The sequence below is a fragment of the Ranitomeya imitator genome, chromosome 4 (genome assembly GCF_032444005.1).
Source record: "Ranitomeya imitator isolate aRanImi1 chromosome 4, aRanImi1.pri, whole genome shotgun sequence".
NCBI classification, from domain to species: domain Eukaryota; kingdom Metazoa; phylum Chordata; class Amphibia; order Anura; family Dendrobatidae; genus Ranitomeya; species Ranitomeya imitator.
The window spans coordinates 371,585,614-371,600,859 of record NC_091285.1 but is presented as its reverse complement, the minus strand read 5'-3'; the positions used below and the strand labels follow the sequence as shown (position 1 = coordinate 371,600,859).

The window sequence follows — 15,246 nt, the reverse complement described above, 5'->3', positions numbered from 1 at the left end:
TAAAGCGCTGCGGAATATGTTAGCGCTATATAAAAATAAAAGATTATTAAGATTATTATTATTTACAGTATGTACCAGTGGTTTACCAACCACAGTCTTTTCCCACTAAGCACATGCTTGATGGTTCCTTTAATTGTGACTATGATTATGTGTTTATTTCTTACTTTGATGGATTCCAATCCAATATAAAACCCATTGATGAAGTTGACAGCACCATCAACAAAAACAAATAAAAGAAATAATGTGATTCTAAATAGCTGGGATGTTAAGAGTGCTATCATTTTTAGGATCTAACAGAGCATAAAAAGGCAAGTGCTCTTCTGGAATTTGACCAACAAAAATGCTGATAACCTCTGAAAATGTGCATTACTTCTGGGTTACAAAAACAAGAAAACTAAGTAAGGTCACTTGCCTGTTTCCTTGCTGGACCTGGTAATCATTTGTGATATTATTCTGATGTGATAACTACAAGTCTATATGCACTTTTGAATTTTAAACCTATTGTGGTTCATATTTGACCTTTTTCGCATATTTAATAAAACTTATGTCTTAAGTGAATTTGGTTGTCTGAGAAATTGTTTCTGTGCTTTAGTGATTTCTAAAAAAAAATCAGAAATCATCAGTAAAAAACTGGTTTATGATGTCTTTCTTTAAAATGATTTTCCTTTATTATTCTCTAACCGAGCAATGCTAGGATTTGTAAGCTCACATCATTTTTTTTTAACCGTCATAGGAGATGTTTGAGTAAATGATCTCAAACATCCTACATTTTATAGGAATGAGACAGAGTTGTTCTTAATTATTCTGATTGGCACTTTAACCCTTCTTTTGTCACATTTTATTTTAGGCTGCTCTTTTATCCAAAACCACAGATAAGGTGACAGACTACACAGATTGTCTTCTTCTATTAGGAATGCAAGCATTTATGTGCACATATTTGGAATTTGAAATTCTAATCCATCCAAAATGTAAAACATAGGTAGCATTTTCCAACTCTCATAGGTTTTTGAGCTACTTCCTTTGTTAAAATATCAAGGAATTCTAGGAAAACCCAATACTTTGTTTGGATACCTTTATTTTGAAAGGACCATTTAAGTTTTACATTTTTCCAATTCAGAAAATAAATTCTTGTAAATTATTTTACAGATCTCTATGTGAAGCTGTACGTCATTAATATAGCAACACAGAAACGAATAATAAAGAAGAAGACAAGGGTTTGTAGACATGATCGGGAACCTTCATTCAATGAGACATTTCGATTTAGTATGAGTCCTGCTGGACACTCTTTGCAAGTAAGCTTATTTTAAATTCAATAATAACTATAAAATAGACTTAATTCCCATTGATTTCATCTCCTTATAGTATTTTCTTCACTGGACCCTTTGAAAAAAAGGTAAAAGCTGTGATTTTGCCCTGAGGTTAGGCAAATACCTCATCCCCCAATGTGTATATTGCCTGTTTCCTGCTATTTCGTAGATCCGTAGGGACAGTTATTCTAATTTTGCTAGTTCTTTAGGTTTCTGGCAAGCAATTTTCATTAATAGCCAAAATATTTTGTAGTACCTGAAGAAATAAGTATGATAGCAAGCTATAATCAAATGTCTTTTGTTATTAAAAAAAATATCAAATTTCTAGTATCAATATCTCAATATTTTATTTTGTAGGAAATAAAATATTAATCATTATGTTTGAATCCTCACTGATCCCAATCATTGTCCACTTTTAGTTCCATACAGTGTGGATAAGCATGTTTAATTTCTCTCCATTGATTGAGCAATCTTAAGTCATGGGCTTTCGAAACTTAGGGTCAGTTTACATGGATTGATTGATGCCAATATACGACCAATGATTGATATAATTTTACGCATAAGTAGTTGTTTGAATGCCTGCTTAACCATGTAGATCAAAGTAAATAATGTGCACTGAGCTATCTATACCACATTGCTCAGTGCGGTCTTGGCATTGCAAGTGTTGTTTGCACAGGACAATGCACCGCCAAGAACTATGATCCTTTATGCTGCACAAGAGATCATTTCACCAGATAGATGAGCATTTTGATCATTTATCTGTTGATTGGCAGTCTGTTAACACTGCCAGATAATCTTGGAACAAATGTTTTAACAACACTCATTCATGATTATCTTGCAGTGTAAATGCCCTTTTATCTGGAAAGATAGGTAGATAACTGAATTGACAGATAGTCTGGACTTTCTTTTGTCTATGTGGACAGAAATGTTGCATTGTGCAAATAAGATCTCTACATTTTGCTTTTGAATTTCCTGGAGTCCTTCCTTTCTATTTTCTCTATATGAGATGAATATGGATAGAGAGATAGGTAGATAGATAGTGTGGAGACACGGGGGTCAGTGGGTGCTCCATTCCGCTAGCCGAAACCACATGGACCAGGGATCATCTGTTATGATTAGGTAATTCAGAACCACAATGGACCTTGAAGTTCAGAGCACACAAAGTGACCTGACAATAACCAAAAGACATAGGACGAGCTCTGAGACGTGGGAACTCTGCTGACCGCAATCCCTAATCCTATCCAACCACACTAGAGGCAGCCGTGGATTGCGCCTAACGCTCCCTATGCAACTCGGCACAGCCTGATAAACTAGCTAGGCCTAAGATAGAAAAATAAGCCTACCTTGCCTCAGAGAAATACCCCAATGGAAAAGGCAGCCCCCCACATATAATGACTGTGAGTAGAGATGAAAATACAAACACAGAGATGAAATAGATTTAGCAAAGTGAGGCCCAACTTACTGAACAGACCAAAGATAGGAAAGATAACTTTGCGGTCAACACAAAACCCTACAAACAACCACGCAGAGGGGGCAAAAAGACCCTCCGCACCGACTAACGGGACGGAGGTGCTCCCTCTGCGTCCCAGAGCTTCCAGCAAGCCAGAAAAACCAATAAAGCAAGCTGGACAGAAAAAATAGCAAACAAAAATAACACAAGCAAAACTTAGCAGAGCAGACAGGCCACAGGAACGATCCAGGAGGAAGCAAGACCAATACTAGAACATTGACTGGAGGCCAGGAGCAAAGCACTAGGTGGAGTTAAATAGAGCAGCACCTAACGACTTCACCACATCACCTGAGGAAGGAAACTCAGAAGCCGCAGTACCACTCGTGACCACAGGAGGGAGCTCTGCCACAGAATTCACAACAATCATCCCAACGAACGTCCGCTCTCCTTTTACCACTCAGACAACACAGAGTAGGGGTAAAACAGTGTGGCAATACTTTTTTGAACCACAAAGCAGGCAAATAACACATAGAACAGTCTCAGCAAAAATAACCAAGATAGTGCACGTTACAGAGTCTCACCCTTCCGCTAGGTGCATCTTCAGAGCTGCCAAAGCGAACTACCCCACCTTTGGCATGCATACAAAAATATGGTAATGACAAACTTAGGAAGATGACAGTCCATTGAGGTACAAGGCCAGGTGGCCGGAGGGTAACAAACTGGCTTCTCTGAACATCTCCATGGAGCCCGGCAATGGGCAGTTCCATTCCATTCAGGTCCAAATCCTGACTACCCCAAATGTATCCATGGATTTGATTTAATCTAGTTGCATGTTTTTCCTCCTCTATTTTGCAAGTCAACAAAAAGGCTGGCCTGGGCAATGTGTAATCAACATAATATCATTAAATATCATTGTTCATCATCTTTTTCCTAAACTAAACAAATTGCTCAAACCTCTCATCATAGTAGAAACCTTCCATCCCATATAATAATCTTGTTTCCCACCTTTGAACTGACTAACTTTTTAATAGCATAATAAAATGTGGAGCCCAAAACTGGATCCTATATTCAGGATGTGGCCTTACGAGTGTAGGTGTGAAATGTTGCATTTTTGGACTATATAATATCCTCAGTACATAGATTTTGTAGTGTTGCCTTTTTTACTCTTCTTGAGGGGGATTATACATATGTATTAGTGATGAAGGGGCTTGCACTCACATCTTTACATAATTGTCTCACTTTTTCTTTAGATAGTTGACACATGCATACATTTGGTGTAGACAAAATTAAATGCATTGAATGATGCACACTACTGCATATACATTACTTGCTTTTTACTTAAGTAATATCTGTTTAATACTATTATTTTATATTGCATTCATCTTAGATTCTACTTGCCTCAAATGGAGGAAAATTTATGAAGAAAACACTGATTGGTGAAGCTTACATCTGGCTGGACAAAGTGGACCTTAGAAAACGGATAGTAAATTGGCACAAACTTTTAGCCAGCTCTACTCAGACACATTGATCAACTGACTTTGCTGGAGGCATAATGTCAGGATAGAGTTTAAATTAAGGTCGTGCAGGAAGCAGAATATGTTACAGACTACATCGGGAAGTATTTCTTGACATGTTTTGCAGTTGATTGGAGAACAAGGAGTCTGCTCAAATGCATTCCAGAGGCTAACGAAAACATGGCCTCTAGTGTCTATAAGAATGTTAGTGATTCCAGTTTAGCATCTAGAAGTGTCTTTTCTTGATGTTTTATTTCATGGAGCAATCTTAGCAGCATTATAAACTAAGGCAATATCAGGCACCACAGTTCACAGCAAGAAAAAAGTATATTAGTATCACATCCTAGTAAGTATTCTATCTAGTGTGCACCTTTGATGTTTCTCAGCTATAGCTACTATAAAATTGCAGTTTTGTACTGTACGTCTACTGAATTATGGAATATTTACAACAGTATATTTGATTCCTATCAGTTTCAGCTGATTTTCTCACTATGACACATGTACAGTATCAGTAGAGTAAACATGTAGTGCCAATCTCTTCTTCTGTAATGCAAGTAGCAAAATGCTGATGATGAGTTAATACTTCCTAAAGAAGTGCGTCGGTTATGACATCTGGCAAATGCTGGTGTATGCGTTGACTACTTATCATTTTAGGCACATGTAAGAGTTAAAACATTTGTGCTACAATACAGACTGAGGCTTTCAGTAACATGGTGATTTACAAAAGATACGAAGCGAAGGTATGGGCTTGTCTATCATGCCAACCTAGAATTAGGAAAGGAATTTGAAGAGCAATGATTTAGATGCCGTTCTGCATCTTCTCTTAGAAACTCAGGTGAATGACTGAGATTATGGGTATGCTGAGAACGTATTGTCACTGATAAATGCTACAATCACTATGGACTATCATATGATGCAGTAAGTGGTTTCTAGCAAAATCAAGCAAATTTAATGCCAATTAAAATGGATAGAAATTTGTGTTGGTTTTCTGCATTTATTTTGTTCTAAAAGGTTCCTCAAGCTATGCGAGTGAAAAGTGTGCATTTCTTCTTTAAACTGTAATTCTTTTATGCTTACTGTAAAAGACTGCAAAGCATGCGAATGGTTGCTATAGAAATGTCAAGTCAAAATGATAGCACAAATACGATTTTTGCTAGGAAACCTCTAATCAGCACTAAATTAGCAGGGCTAACATTGGTTTGCCTTTATTCTCGCAATACATTCCATTGATAGAACTGTATTATCGTTCCAAACAACCATAAAATATCTTGTTTCTGTCTTTCTGGGTCATAAATTGTATATATAGAATCTGCAAGTAGGCATAAATCTGTTTCCTTAGTGCATTCCTAATTCCTAGAATTAGTACCTCTTGAACAAATGAAATCTTACAGATGCATTCTTCATCTGTCGTATAGAGTGAGTGACATCTTTTTTGGTGCATCTTTGACTTATTATTAGTGCACTATTTGCTTCCGAATTGTGCCAACAATGTGTTAAACCAAATTCTTGAGTTATTATGGAAGTATTCTATGCAACATTGATGTCTCAATGCTTTTTCTGTAAGTGAAAAAATAATTTAAAAAAAAGTTGTAAAACAAAATCACTGAAAAAAAAAAGGATGTAAGAAGCAAGTATTAGTATTTTTCGTTGCACATATATTTAAAACAACACAATAATGGTGTTTATGGCTTTTTGCTTCTCCTAGAAGTATCTACATAAATCTTAATATGCATTAAATCCTTATTCATTAAGATTCAGTTTATGTATAGAGAGCCAAGATAAAATCATAGATAGTTATGATTATTTATATGCAAATGAAGCAAATTTTGCAATTCAATTGAGTCCACGGGAATTGAAAAGATTACGTAAAAAGCACAGTGTGAGTGTTTACATGTGAATGAGACTTATATTGCTTTTATTACTTTAGGTTCTCAAGTCTGGAAGTGGTAACGTATAGATATTAAGCTTCAGCTGGCTTAATGGTCAGTTTCTGCAGATTGAGGAGACAGTATCCATTCTTTAATATTTTAAGGTGGCCAATTCTTGAAGCATAGCCTTTGTTAAGCACACATAACAATAAAATGTAAACAGCTATGTTCAAGAAGCCAACACCATGGTACGGCACAACGCAACATACGCATTGCATGTGCCCTCAAAACCAAACTCTTCCCAGTTCTTAATGTTGCAGACATTACTAGTGCCTGATGTTTTGTTAACTTCTCAGATAGATTTAAGTTGCATATTTTCAGGTATTTTGAATACAATTGTTTTTTTTTTTTCATTTAGAAAAGGCTAAAACAGATTTTATTTTACTTCTTACATTGCAGGAAAAACACCCTGCTATCATGAAATATGAAGCAAAACCGTCCATTAAAAGTAAATATTCTGTCTTTAGCTATATATCATAATTACCGTTCTATGCTCTGCTAGTCTAATGAATTCTGAATGCAAAGGTCGTAAGATGCAAGTTCCTTTATTTTGTTATTGTGTAAATAAGTATACATTTTGTAGATGAAATGAATTGACGGGTTCGACTTCCCTTAGGCATTCAGCATGTAAATGTGAGCATTCTGTTCAATTGTAACTCTAGAAGTGTTCTGTGATGTGGTCAGATGATAAACCAGCGGTGGCTGATCCGTGTGTTTGTCGACAACCATTGAGAATCTGTACAGAGAGTCCGATATTTAAGAGATATAAAGAAAAGTGTAAAAAAAAAATATAAAGAAATTACATAAATTCTGTATTGTCCTACACTAAACGTTTTCATATTGAATGTTGCATGCATTGATGGAGGTCTGCTCTTTTTTTGTTTGTGTATTTTTTTTTACCTTTTACTTTGTTGTTTTAAATCCCTTTACGATTATTTTGTTTAAGAAAATAAAGATGTAAAAAAAAAAAGTTAAAACTGTATAGAAAATGCCTGTAAATCTATTAATGTTTTCATTTTATGTAAAAATCCATGTCATAGTTTTTTGTGGTTGTACACAGGATGTAATTTGAGAATTTATGCAAATTGTGATGTACAAAAGGTTGTAATCCAGTCAAATTAATAAATATTTATAACATCTCTTTCTCTGTCAATTTAATACATGCAGGTTTGTTATTTTTGTATATATTTTTTTAAATCGGAATAATATAGGTGGCGTTGTTGACACTATGTGAAACCAGTGCACGACAAATTACAGGCAGGGCTGGTTTTAGACAAAGTTTGGCTTTGGGCAAAAATAAAATTGGGGTCACAAATGCTAACATATTGCACCATAATATAGAAATATTTAGGGTACTTCCACATGAGCCAATTTCAGACCTTTTAGCGAGCGACTATTGACTTTATTCAAGTTGTTCGATATTTAGTTACCAACCTCTTTACTCAGGCTGATGAATAATAATGGGGATAGAACAATCACTAATAGACCGTTCTGTCCCAATACATATCATGCTAATGGCAGCACATCACCTGTTTGTACAGGCGATGTGCTGCCAAGATAAAGGATTTTCTAGTATAAACTATCCAATCACCCAATAATGGAGCCAAATTCACTAATTTGGTGGTTACCATCAAACTATTGTCTACAGTGCCGGTATTTATAAGTGCAGATGTTGCACATATAATGTTGCATACACACACACACACTCATAGAAGTATATACAGTGGCATGTAAAAGTTTGGGCACCCTTGGTCAAAATTACTATTATTGTGAACAGCAAGTTGAAGATGAAATGATCTCTAAAAGCCTAAAGTTAAAGATGACAAATTTCCTTTGTATTTTAGGGAAAAAATACTGGCATTTTGTACATTTTAAAGATTACAAAAAGGAAACTGGACCAATGCAAAAGTTTGGGCACCCTGCATGGTTAGTAGCACCCCATTTTGAAAGTATTGCAGCTTTTTGTGGATTTTGACATGTCTTTAGCATCATTATTAGTGATGAGTGAATATACTCGTTACTCGAGGTTTCTCGAGCATGCTCGGGGGTCCTCTGAGTGTTTTTTAGTGCTCGGAGATTTAGTTTTTCTTGCCACAGCTGAATGATTTACATCTGTTAGCCAGCATAAGTACATGTGGGGGTTGCCTGGTTGCTATGGAATCCCCACATGTACTTATGCTGGCTAACAGATGTAAATCATTCAGCTGTGGCAAGAAAAACTAAATCTCCGAGCACTAAAAAATACTCGGAGGACCCCCGAGCATGCTCGAGAAATCTCGAGTAACGAGTTTATTCGCTCATCACTCTTTATATAAAAAAAAAAAACAGGTTCTTCGCATCATGTTCTCATTCACTTTATGCAGTTAATAGCCCTCTGTGTCTGTACTGCTACATACTTAGGCTGATAACTGGTTCATGCAGCTTTACATGAACACCCGAGCCTTACACTATGGCTGGTCCGAATAACTAAAGCAATTGTTACCATCCACCTCTCGTGTCTCCCCTTTTCCTCATAGTCTGTAAGCTTGCGAGCAGGGCCCTCACTCCTCCTGGTATCTGTTTTGAACTGTATTTCTGTTATGCTGTAATGTCTATTGTCTGTGCAAGTCCCCTCTATAATTTGTAAAGCGCTGCGGAATATGTTGGCGCTATATAAATAAAAATTATTATTATTATCACTAATCATTATCCATTTGTAGAACCCATCCTTATCAAGTGTCTCTCAACATTAAAATAATGTACCACAACTCCAGAGTGTGCCTTATCTTTCTGAAGGTCTTTGGCAGTGAAGTTGGGATTCTGATTTGCCTCTCTATCAATCCTACGAGCAGCTCTCACTGAAATTTTGCTTAGCTTTCCAGACCTCATCCCTATCCTGGTATGCATGGCCTCATCATCCTCATCCTGCTGTTCATGGCACTCTCATCCCTATGCTAGTATGCATGGCCTCTTCATCCCTATCCTGGTATGCATGACCCCCTCATCCCTATACTGGTATGCATGGTCCCCTCATACCTATCCTGGTATGCATGGCCTCCTCATCCCCATCCTGGTATGCCTGGCCCCCTCATCCATATCTTAGTATGCATGGCACAGTCATCCTCATTCCCATCCTGGTATGCATGGCCTCAATCAGAAAAACATTTTTTTAAAAATCCTACTTACCTTTCCAGCGGTCCCTCGCAGCATCCAGTTCTGATGCCAGTAGCTGATTTATGCTTGTAAGCAGTGCATGGCAGTGACATCATGTGCTGCTGCCAAGCAGAGGACAGCTGCTAGAATACTCACTGCTCTCTATGCCGGGACTATGGGTGAAGTGAATATTCATCTGCTATTAGAGAGAAATGAATATTCACTGCTCTCCACTCCCATGGGCGTTGAGTGAATTAAAGAGATTTTACATGCTATTGCGAGATCACACACTTTAAACTAAATAAGCTCTGATACATTCTTTATTAACACTAGAAGTCACAGAGAGGGGGTCATTTAACATTTCTACATTTGGAACCTATGGAGCTGAACTTTGGACTCAGAGTATGTTGGAATATAATTAACTAAATAAAGATATTGGGTAACTAAAATTAACAATATTCGAAAAATAATTATTTTTAAAATGTATAGCTCTAACTTTAACCCTTTAAAAGAGAACCCGTCACCAAGGCTTTATACCACAAACTATCCATGTAAATAAAGGCAGGTCACTCAATCAGAGACAGGAGGCCTTGAGAGGGGAAAAGGCAGAGAAGTAGGAGAGATGTATGTGCAGGGCCCACCCACCGGGGCCCCCCACCCACTTACAACTCACTAGCATACACTTTCAACAATGGATTTTTCTAAAATGGCAAAATAGATTTCTACAAGAAGGATTTAATTTGCATTAAAGTACCTTTACATACTTGGCCTTTGTTTGAAGCACAAAATCCTGATGGTGATTTGTTTTTTTGTTGTTGTTTTGTTTAAATCTCCACTTCTTTCAAGAGTCATATCTTTTTTTTACTTTTTAGCTATTTTAGGTGAGAAGAGTTTCAATTTTCAACAAGAGCAATCATTTTACCGCATAATGCACTTAAATAAGGAAAAAAATTCTGAATGGTTTGAATTGGTAAAAATGCACAATTCTACCATTGTTTTTCTATTGCGGCACTCATTGTGCAGTAAAAATAACTCATCAATGTGCTTTTCCAGGTAAATACAATTACTGCAATAACAAACGTGTCATCTTTTTCTTATATTTTACTTATTAAAACATTTAGAACCTTGTAAATGAAATGTTTCTTTGTTTTGGAGACCCTAACGTTATTATTTTTTCCATCAGTGGACCTGCGTCAGTGTTTTAGTTTTGCGTGCTGAGATGGCGTTTTCATTGATAAACATTATATGTATTTTAAAATGGTATCACTTTCAATTTCGCGGTGAACTACAGCAAAAAAACAGCTTTTCGGGTATTTTTTGGCATTTATTTAAATAATTTTTGTATTTTTATAGATGAAACTTTTACAGACACAGCAATATCAAAAAATTTTATTTCTTTTATTTCCTTATTTTTGAACAGATAAATGGGGTTGATTTCAATTTCATACAGTTATTGTTTTCACATAATTTGTAGCACTAATTACTTTTTACTTTAGTTTTACATTTTATTAGGGGACTTGAACCTGTTTGATTGTTTATGCCATTAACTGAATTACAAGAGCAATGCTATGTATAGTGTAAATGATGGTAAGCCGATGGCTGGGCTTCACAGGAATAGCAAGACAGTCACCTGGGCCTTAAACAGGCCCGTAGTTGCCATGTTAACAAAAAACAAAAGAGAATGGAGTGCTGACTTCATAAAATGACCATCATTTTATTAGTTCAATTATACATAGTGTCATATATCAGAACATAAATATAGAGGTTGATAAAGGTGGGATCCACAATAAGTGCCTTGGGAATGGGAGGTTTTGGTAAGAATCAATTCCACAATATACATTAGTATGTAGTATCAAAGACTCATGTAAACAGTAATTCTCACTATGCAAGTATTAGAATTTGAGCAGAACCATATCATACAGTTCACATTAAGTGCTTGTGCTAAGAGGTAAAGATGAGCAAATATTTCAATGTTTGGTTCGGATTACAATAGACGAATTTGCAATATCTACCTATTAATTTGTTGAATATTCGCCGAACATAGCCGAACGCCATTCATGTCAATAGGAGGCAAAAACAAATGCATGCACAACACCTTATAACTAGTGATGAGTGAGTATACTCATTGCTCGGGTGATCTCCAATTATTTGTAAGTGCTTGGAGATTTAGTTTTCGTCACCTCAGCTGCATGATTTACAGCTGATAGACAGCTTGAATACATGTGGGGATTCCGTAGCAACCAGGCAACCCCCACATGTACTCAGGCTGGTTAGCAGACGTAAATCATGCAGCTTCATTAACAAAAACTAAATCTCCGAGCAGTTACAAATACTCGGAGACCACCTGAGCGTGATCGGGAAAACCCGAGCAACGAGTATAATCGCTCATCACTACTTATAACGGCTCTAAATGCTGCCAAACACATCAAATGAGGGACAGACATCAGGAAAGTGGCCTCAATTCACACACAGTACAAATTGTAGCATGGCACTGCAGCAATCAGCCAGGCATGAGGTATCGGGGTCCGAGACAGCATTTACAGCATTCAATTGAATGTCACAGTAAGATGAAGTGGGTTAGGGATCGGCTTAGGCCTCTTTTGCTGTGAACCCTGACACCACATGCAGCACCTCTACCTGCTTCCATGCAGAGCCACACTCAGGTGGCACAAATATCAGTTTTGTAGACTACCATTGTCAGAAAAATGTAAAGATAGTAACAAAGGCAGTTGAATCCAAGGAAGTGGAGGCCTGATGGTCTCAGAGGCCTACTTCTACAGGCAATGCACATGAGGGAGACCAAACCTGGAGTGTTCATATTTCCAAAAAATATTGGCAAACAATACCAAAGTGACATCAATTTCACCACAGCATAGATAGTATAATAAGGACCGACAGGTTTTCCACTACACCCAATCCAGCAGATGGACACTCAACCAGGAGTTTTCACATTTCCAAAAATTACTGGAAGACACCACAATAGTGGCATCAATTTCACCACAGTAGAAATAGTATAATGGGGATAGACAGGTCTTCCACTATGCCCAATCCAGCAGATGGACACCCAACCAGTAGTGTTCACATTTAAACAAATGAGGACCATACACCACAGAAGTAGCATCAATTTCACCACAATAGTAATAGTATAATAGGGACCAATAGGTCTTCCACTAAACCAAATACAGCAGATGAACACCCAACCAGGAGTGTTCACATTTCCAAAAATTATTGGCAGACAATACCAACGGGGCATCAATTTCACCACAGTACAAATAGTATATTAGGGACTGAAAGGTCTTCCACTACACGCAATCCAGCAGATGGACACCCACCAGAAGTGTTCACAATTTAAAAAATGAGGGCCTGACACCACGAAAGTGGAATAAATGTCTCGAGAATAGAAATAGTATACGTGGGACCGACACTTCTTCCACTACAGCTAACCCAGCAGATGTAGACCAACCATAACTGTTCACATTTCCACAAATTTGTGTTAACTTCAGCAGCAGCAGCAGCCACAGCAGGCATAAGTCTAGAGCTGCGATGCTAACTATGTGCTTCACTGATGTCTTGGGGAAAAGCTATCTTAAGGTTGTGTAAAAGCATGTTTCGGTCCTCCAGCATTTGCGGGTCCTTTTCTAGGGCGTGAAGCATCTGGCAAAATTTGGTTTTATAATGTGGCTCTAACAGAATGGCAACCCAGTAGTCAGCAGTATTCCTAATCATAGCTATACAGAGATCATGTTGCAGATAATGCAGCAAGAAGGCACTCATATGTCATGCTCTACCCTGAGGTCCAAGCCCATGCTCTGTTGTTGGCTGTGTAACAATGATGCTTGTTTCCTCTGTCCCCTCCCACCAACCACGAACAACAGAGAGGGGAGGATTACCCCCTTCATCTGACAGTTGCTAGCCCATCACCTCTTCCTCCTCCATTTGTTCCTTGGATCTTGCACCTTCGATAACAGCTTGTCTGTTATCACCAGCCCCCCGTGATCGCAGTAATCCACCCTCCCCTGGCACCCGCCTGTTTGACAACAGTCTGGAACTTAAAGACAATGTTATCCCTTCTGGATCTTCCACTTCTTCCTCCTCTTCTTCTGGGACCACTATCTACTCCCGCAGGCTACTCAAAGTCTGCTCCAGCATATAGATGATCAGAACAGTGATGCTGATGACTGCGTTGTCAGCGCTAACTATCTAAGTAGCCATTTCAAAACTGTGAAGAAGGGTGCAGAGGTCCTTAATCTGTATCCACTCTGTAAACGTGATATGTGCCCAGGCTATAGGACATGACATACTGCATCAGGACTCGTTGCTGCTGCCACAGCCGCAACAACATGTGCAGAGTGGAATTCCACCATGTCGGCACATCGCATATCAACCTGTTATCTAGCATGGACAAAGACCTCTGTATCGATGCAAGTCAGTGACCTGAGAGGTGCGAAAGGTGGAAATGAGCACTCAGCTTACGTGCTTTTGGGAGCAGCTCACCTAGGCCAGGATATTGGCTCAGAAAATGCTGTACCACTAGGTTGAGGATGTGAGACATGCATTTCGCATGTGTGAGCTTGCCTCGGCATAGGGCTGCCACCAGGTTTGCACCGTTATTGGACATGGCCTTCCCTGGATGCAGGTTCAGCGGAGACAGTCATTGATCAAACTCAGCCTGGAGAGCTGTCCACAACTCTTCAGCTGTATGACTGCAATCTTCAAGGCATATCAATTTTAACACTGCCTAAATGCATTGAGTCCTGGCTGTGCAGTACAGAGGTGGTGGGGATTCATTCTGCACTGTTGGAACGCGCGTCTCATGAAGGCAGAGGTTGAGGGTGCAGGTGGAGGCTCTAGAGGAGATGGAGGAGGAGGCAGAAGCAGTGGAGGAAGTGTTAAATGTAAAGGTTTGTCCTGCAAGCCTTGGAGATTCCAAAACTTGTGGTGCAGCACCTACTCCCACAGCCACCAGAGTCACCCAATGCCCAGTCAGTGAGATGTAACACTCTTGGCTATGCTTACTCATCCAAGTGTCTGTAGTGAAATTCACACTGGCAGACATAGATTTAGTCAAGGAATGGGTGATGTTGTCTGTGACATGCTGGTGTAGCACAGGCACAGCTTTCTTAGAAAATTAATGGCGACTGAGCAATTGGAACGGGGGGACTGCAATGGCCATCAGTAGAGTTGAGCGACCTTGACCTTTTTAGAGTCGAGCCGGGTTTCGCGAAACCCGACTATCTCAAAAGTCGGGTCGAGTGAAATCGGCCGATTATGACGTAAAGTCGGGATCGACCGAAACACGAAACCCAATGCAAGTCAATGGGGCAGCATAGTCGGCAGTGAGTGGGGGCCAGGAAAACACCTAGAGTGCCCATTTTAATGTCAAAACCATCCATTCTTCTTAATGAAGCTTGTCAAGCGTAATTTACCTTATAATAATTGGAAGGCATTTGAAATTGGGGGTCATTTGGCTAAAGTTGTGGTGGGTAGGGCTGGTTCAAGTAATTAGTGGGCCCAGGAAATCTGGACCACGTCACGGCAGTGGAGCAGGGAGAGGTAAGTATTTCAACTTTGCAAGTGCTGTGAACCTGAGCAAGCAGGGGGGGCCCACTCGTTGGCATTGGCACTGGCACAGGGCCCCTCAAAGTACAGCGGTGTGTTTGCACGGCGGGGGCGCCTCCCACCGGCAGCAACACTTTTGCGTACCATGAGAGGCCCTGTGCCAGTGACGTCGCCAACTAGTATTCCTCCCCCCACCTGATGAAGGAACCTGCACTTTCATCTGCACCTTCCTGTTTGTCCCCGTGTAAGGTGGTATGGTATGCGGGAAGGGGGACCTGACTTTCAGCAGGGTCACAATCTTGCAGTGTAGCGTGCACAGGAAATGTTGCGTTATGGGTCAATGTACCAGCAGACTC

General features: G+C 39.0%; 1 protein-coding gene across 3 annotated transcripts in view; it reads left to right on the top strand.

The window, feature by feature from the left end:
- The window catches only part of PCLO (piccolo presynaptic cytomatrix protein), a 665,287-nt gene extending 657,041 nt beyond the window's left edge, over positions 1-8,246 (top strand). For all 3 annotated transcript variants that reach the window (XM_069765158.1, XM_069765159.1, XM_069765157.1), the window contains 2 exons: positions 1,147-1,292; positions 4,145-8,246. In XM_069765158.1, the coding sequence (XP_069621259.1) occupies positions 1,147-1,292; positions 4,145-4,285 (287 nt within the window). In that variant the 3' untranslated portion in view covers positions 4,286-8,246. The remainder of the gene's footprint in view (positions 1-1,146; positions 1,293-4,144) is intronic.
- Positions 8,247-15,246: the final 7,000 nt, after the last annotated feature.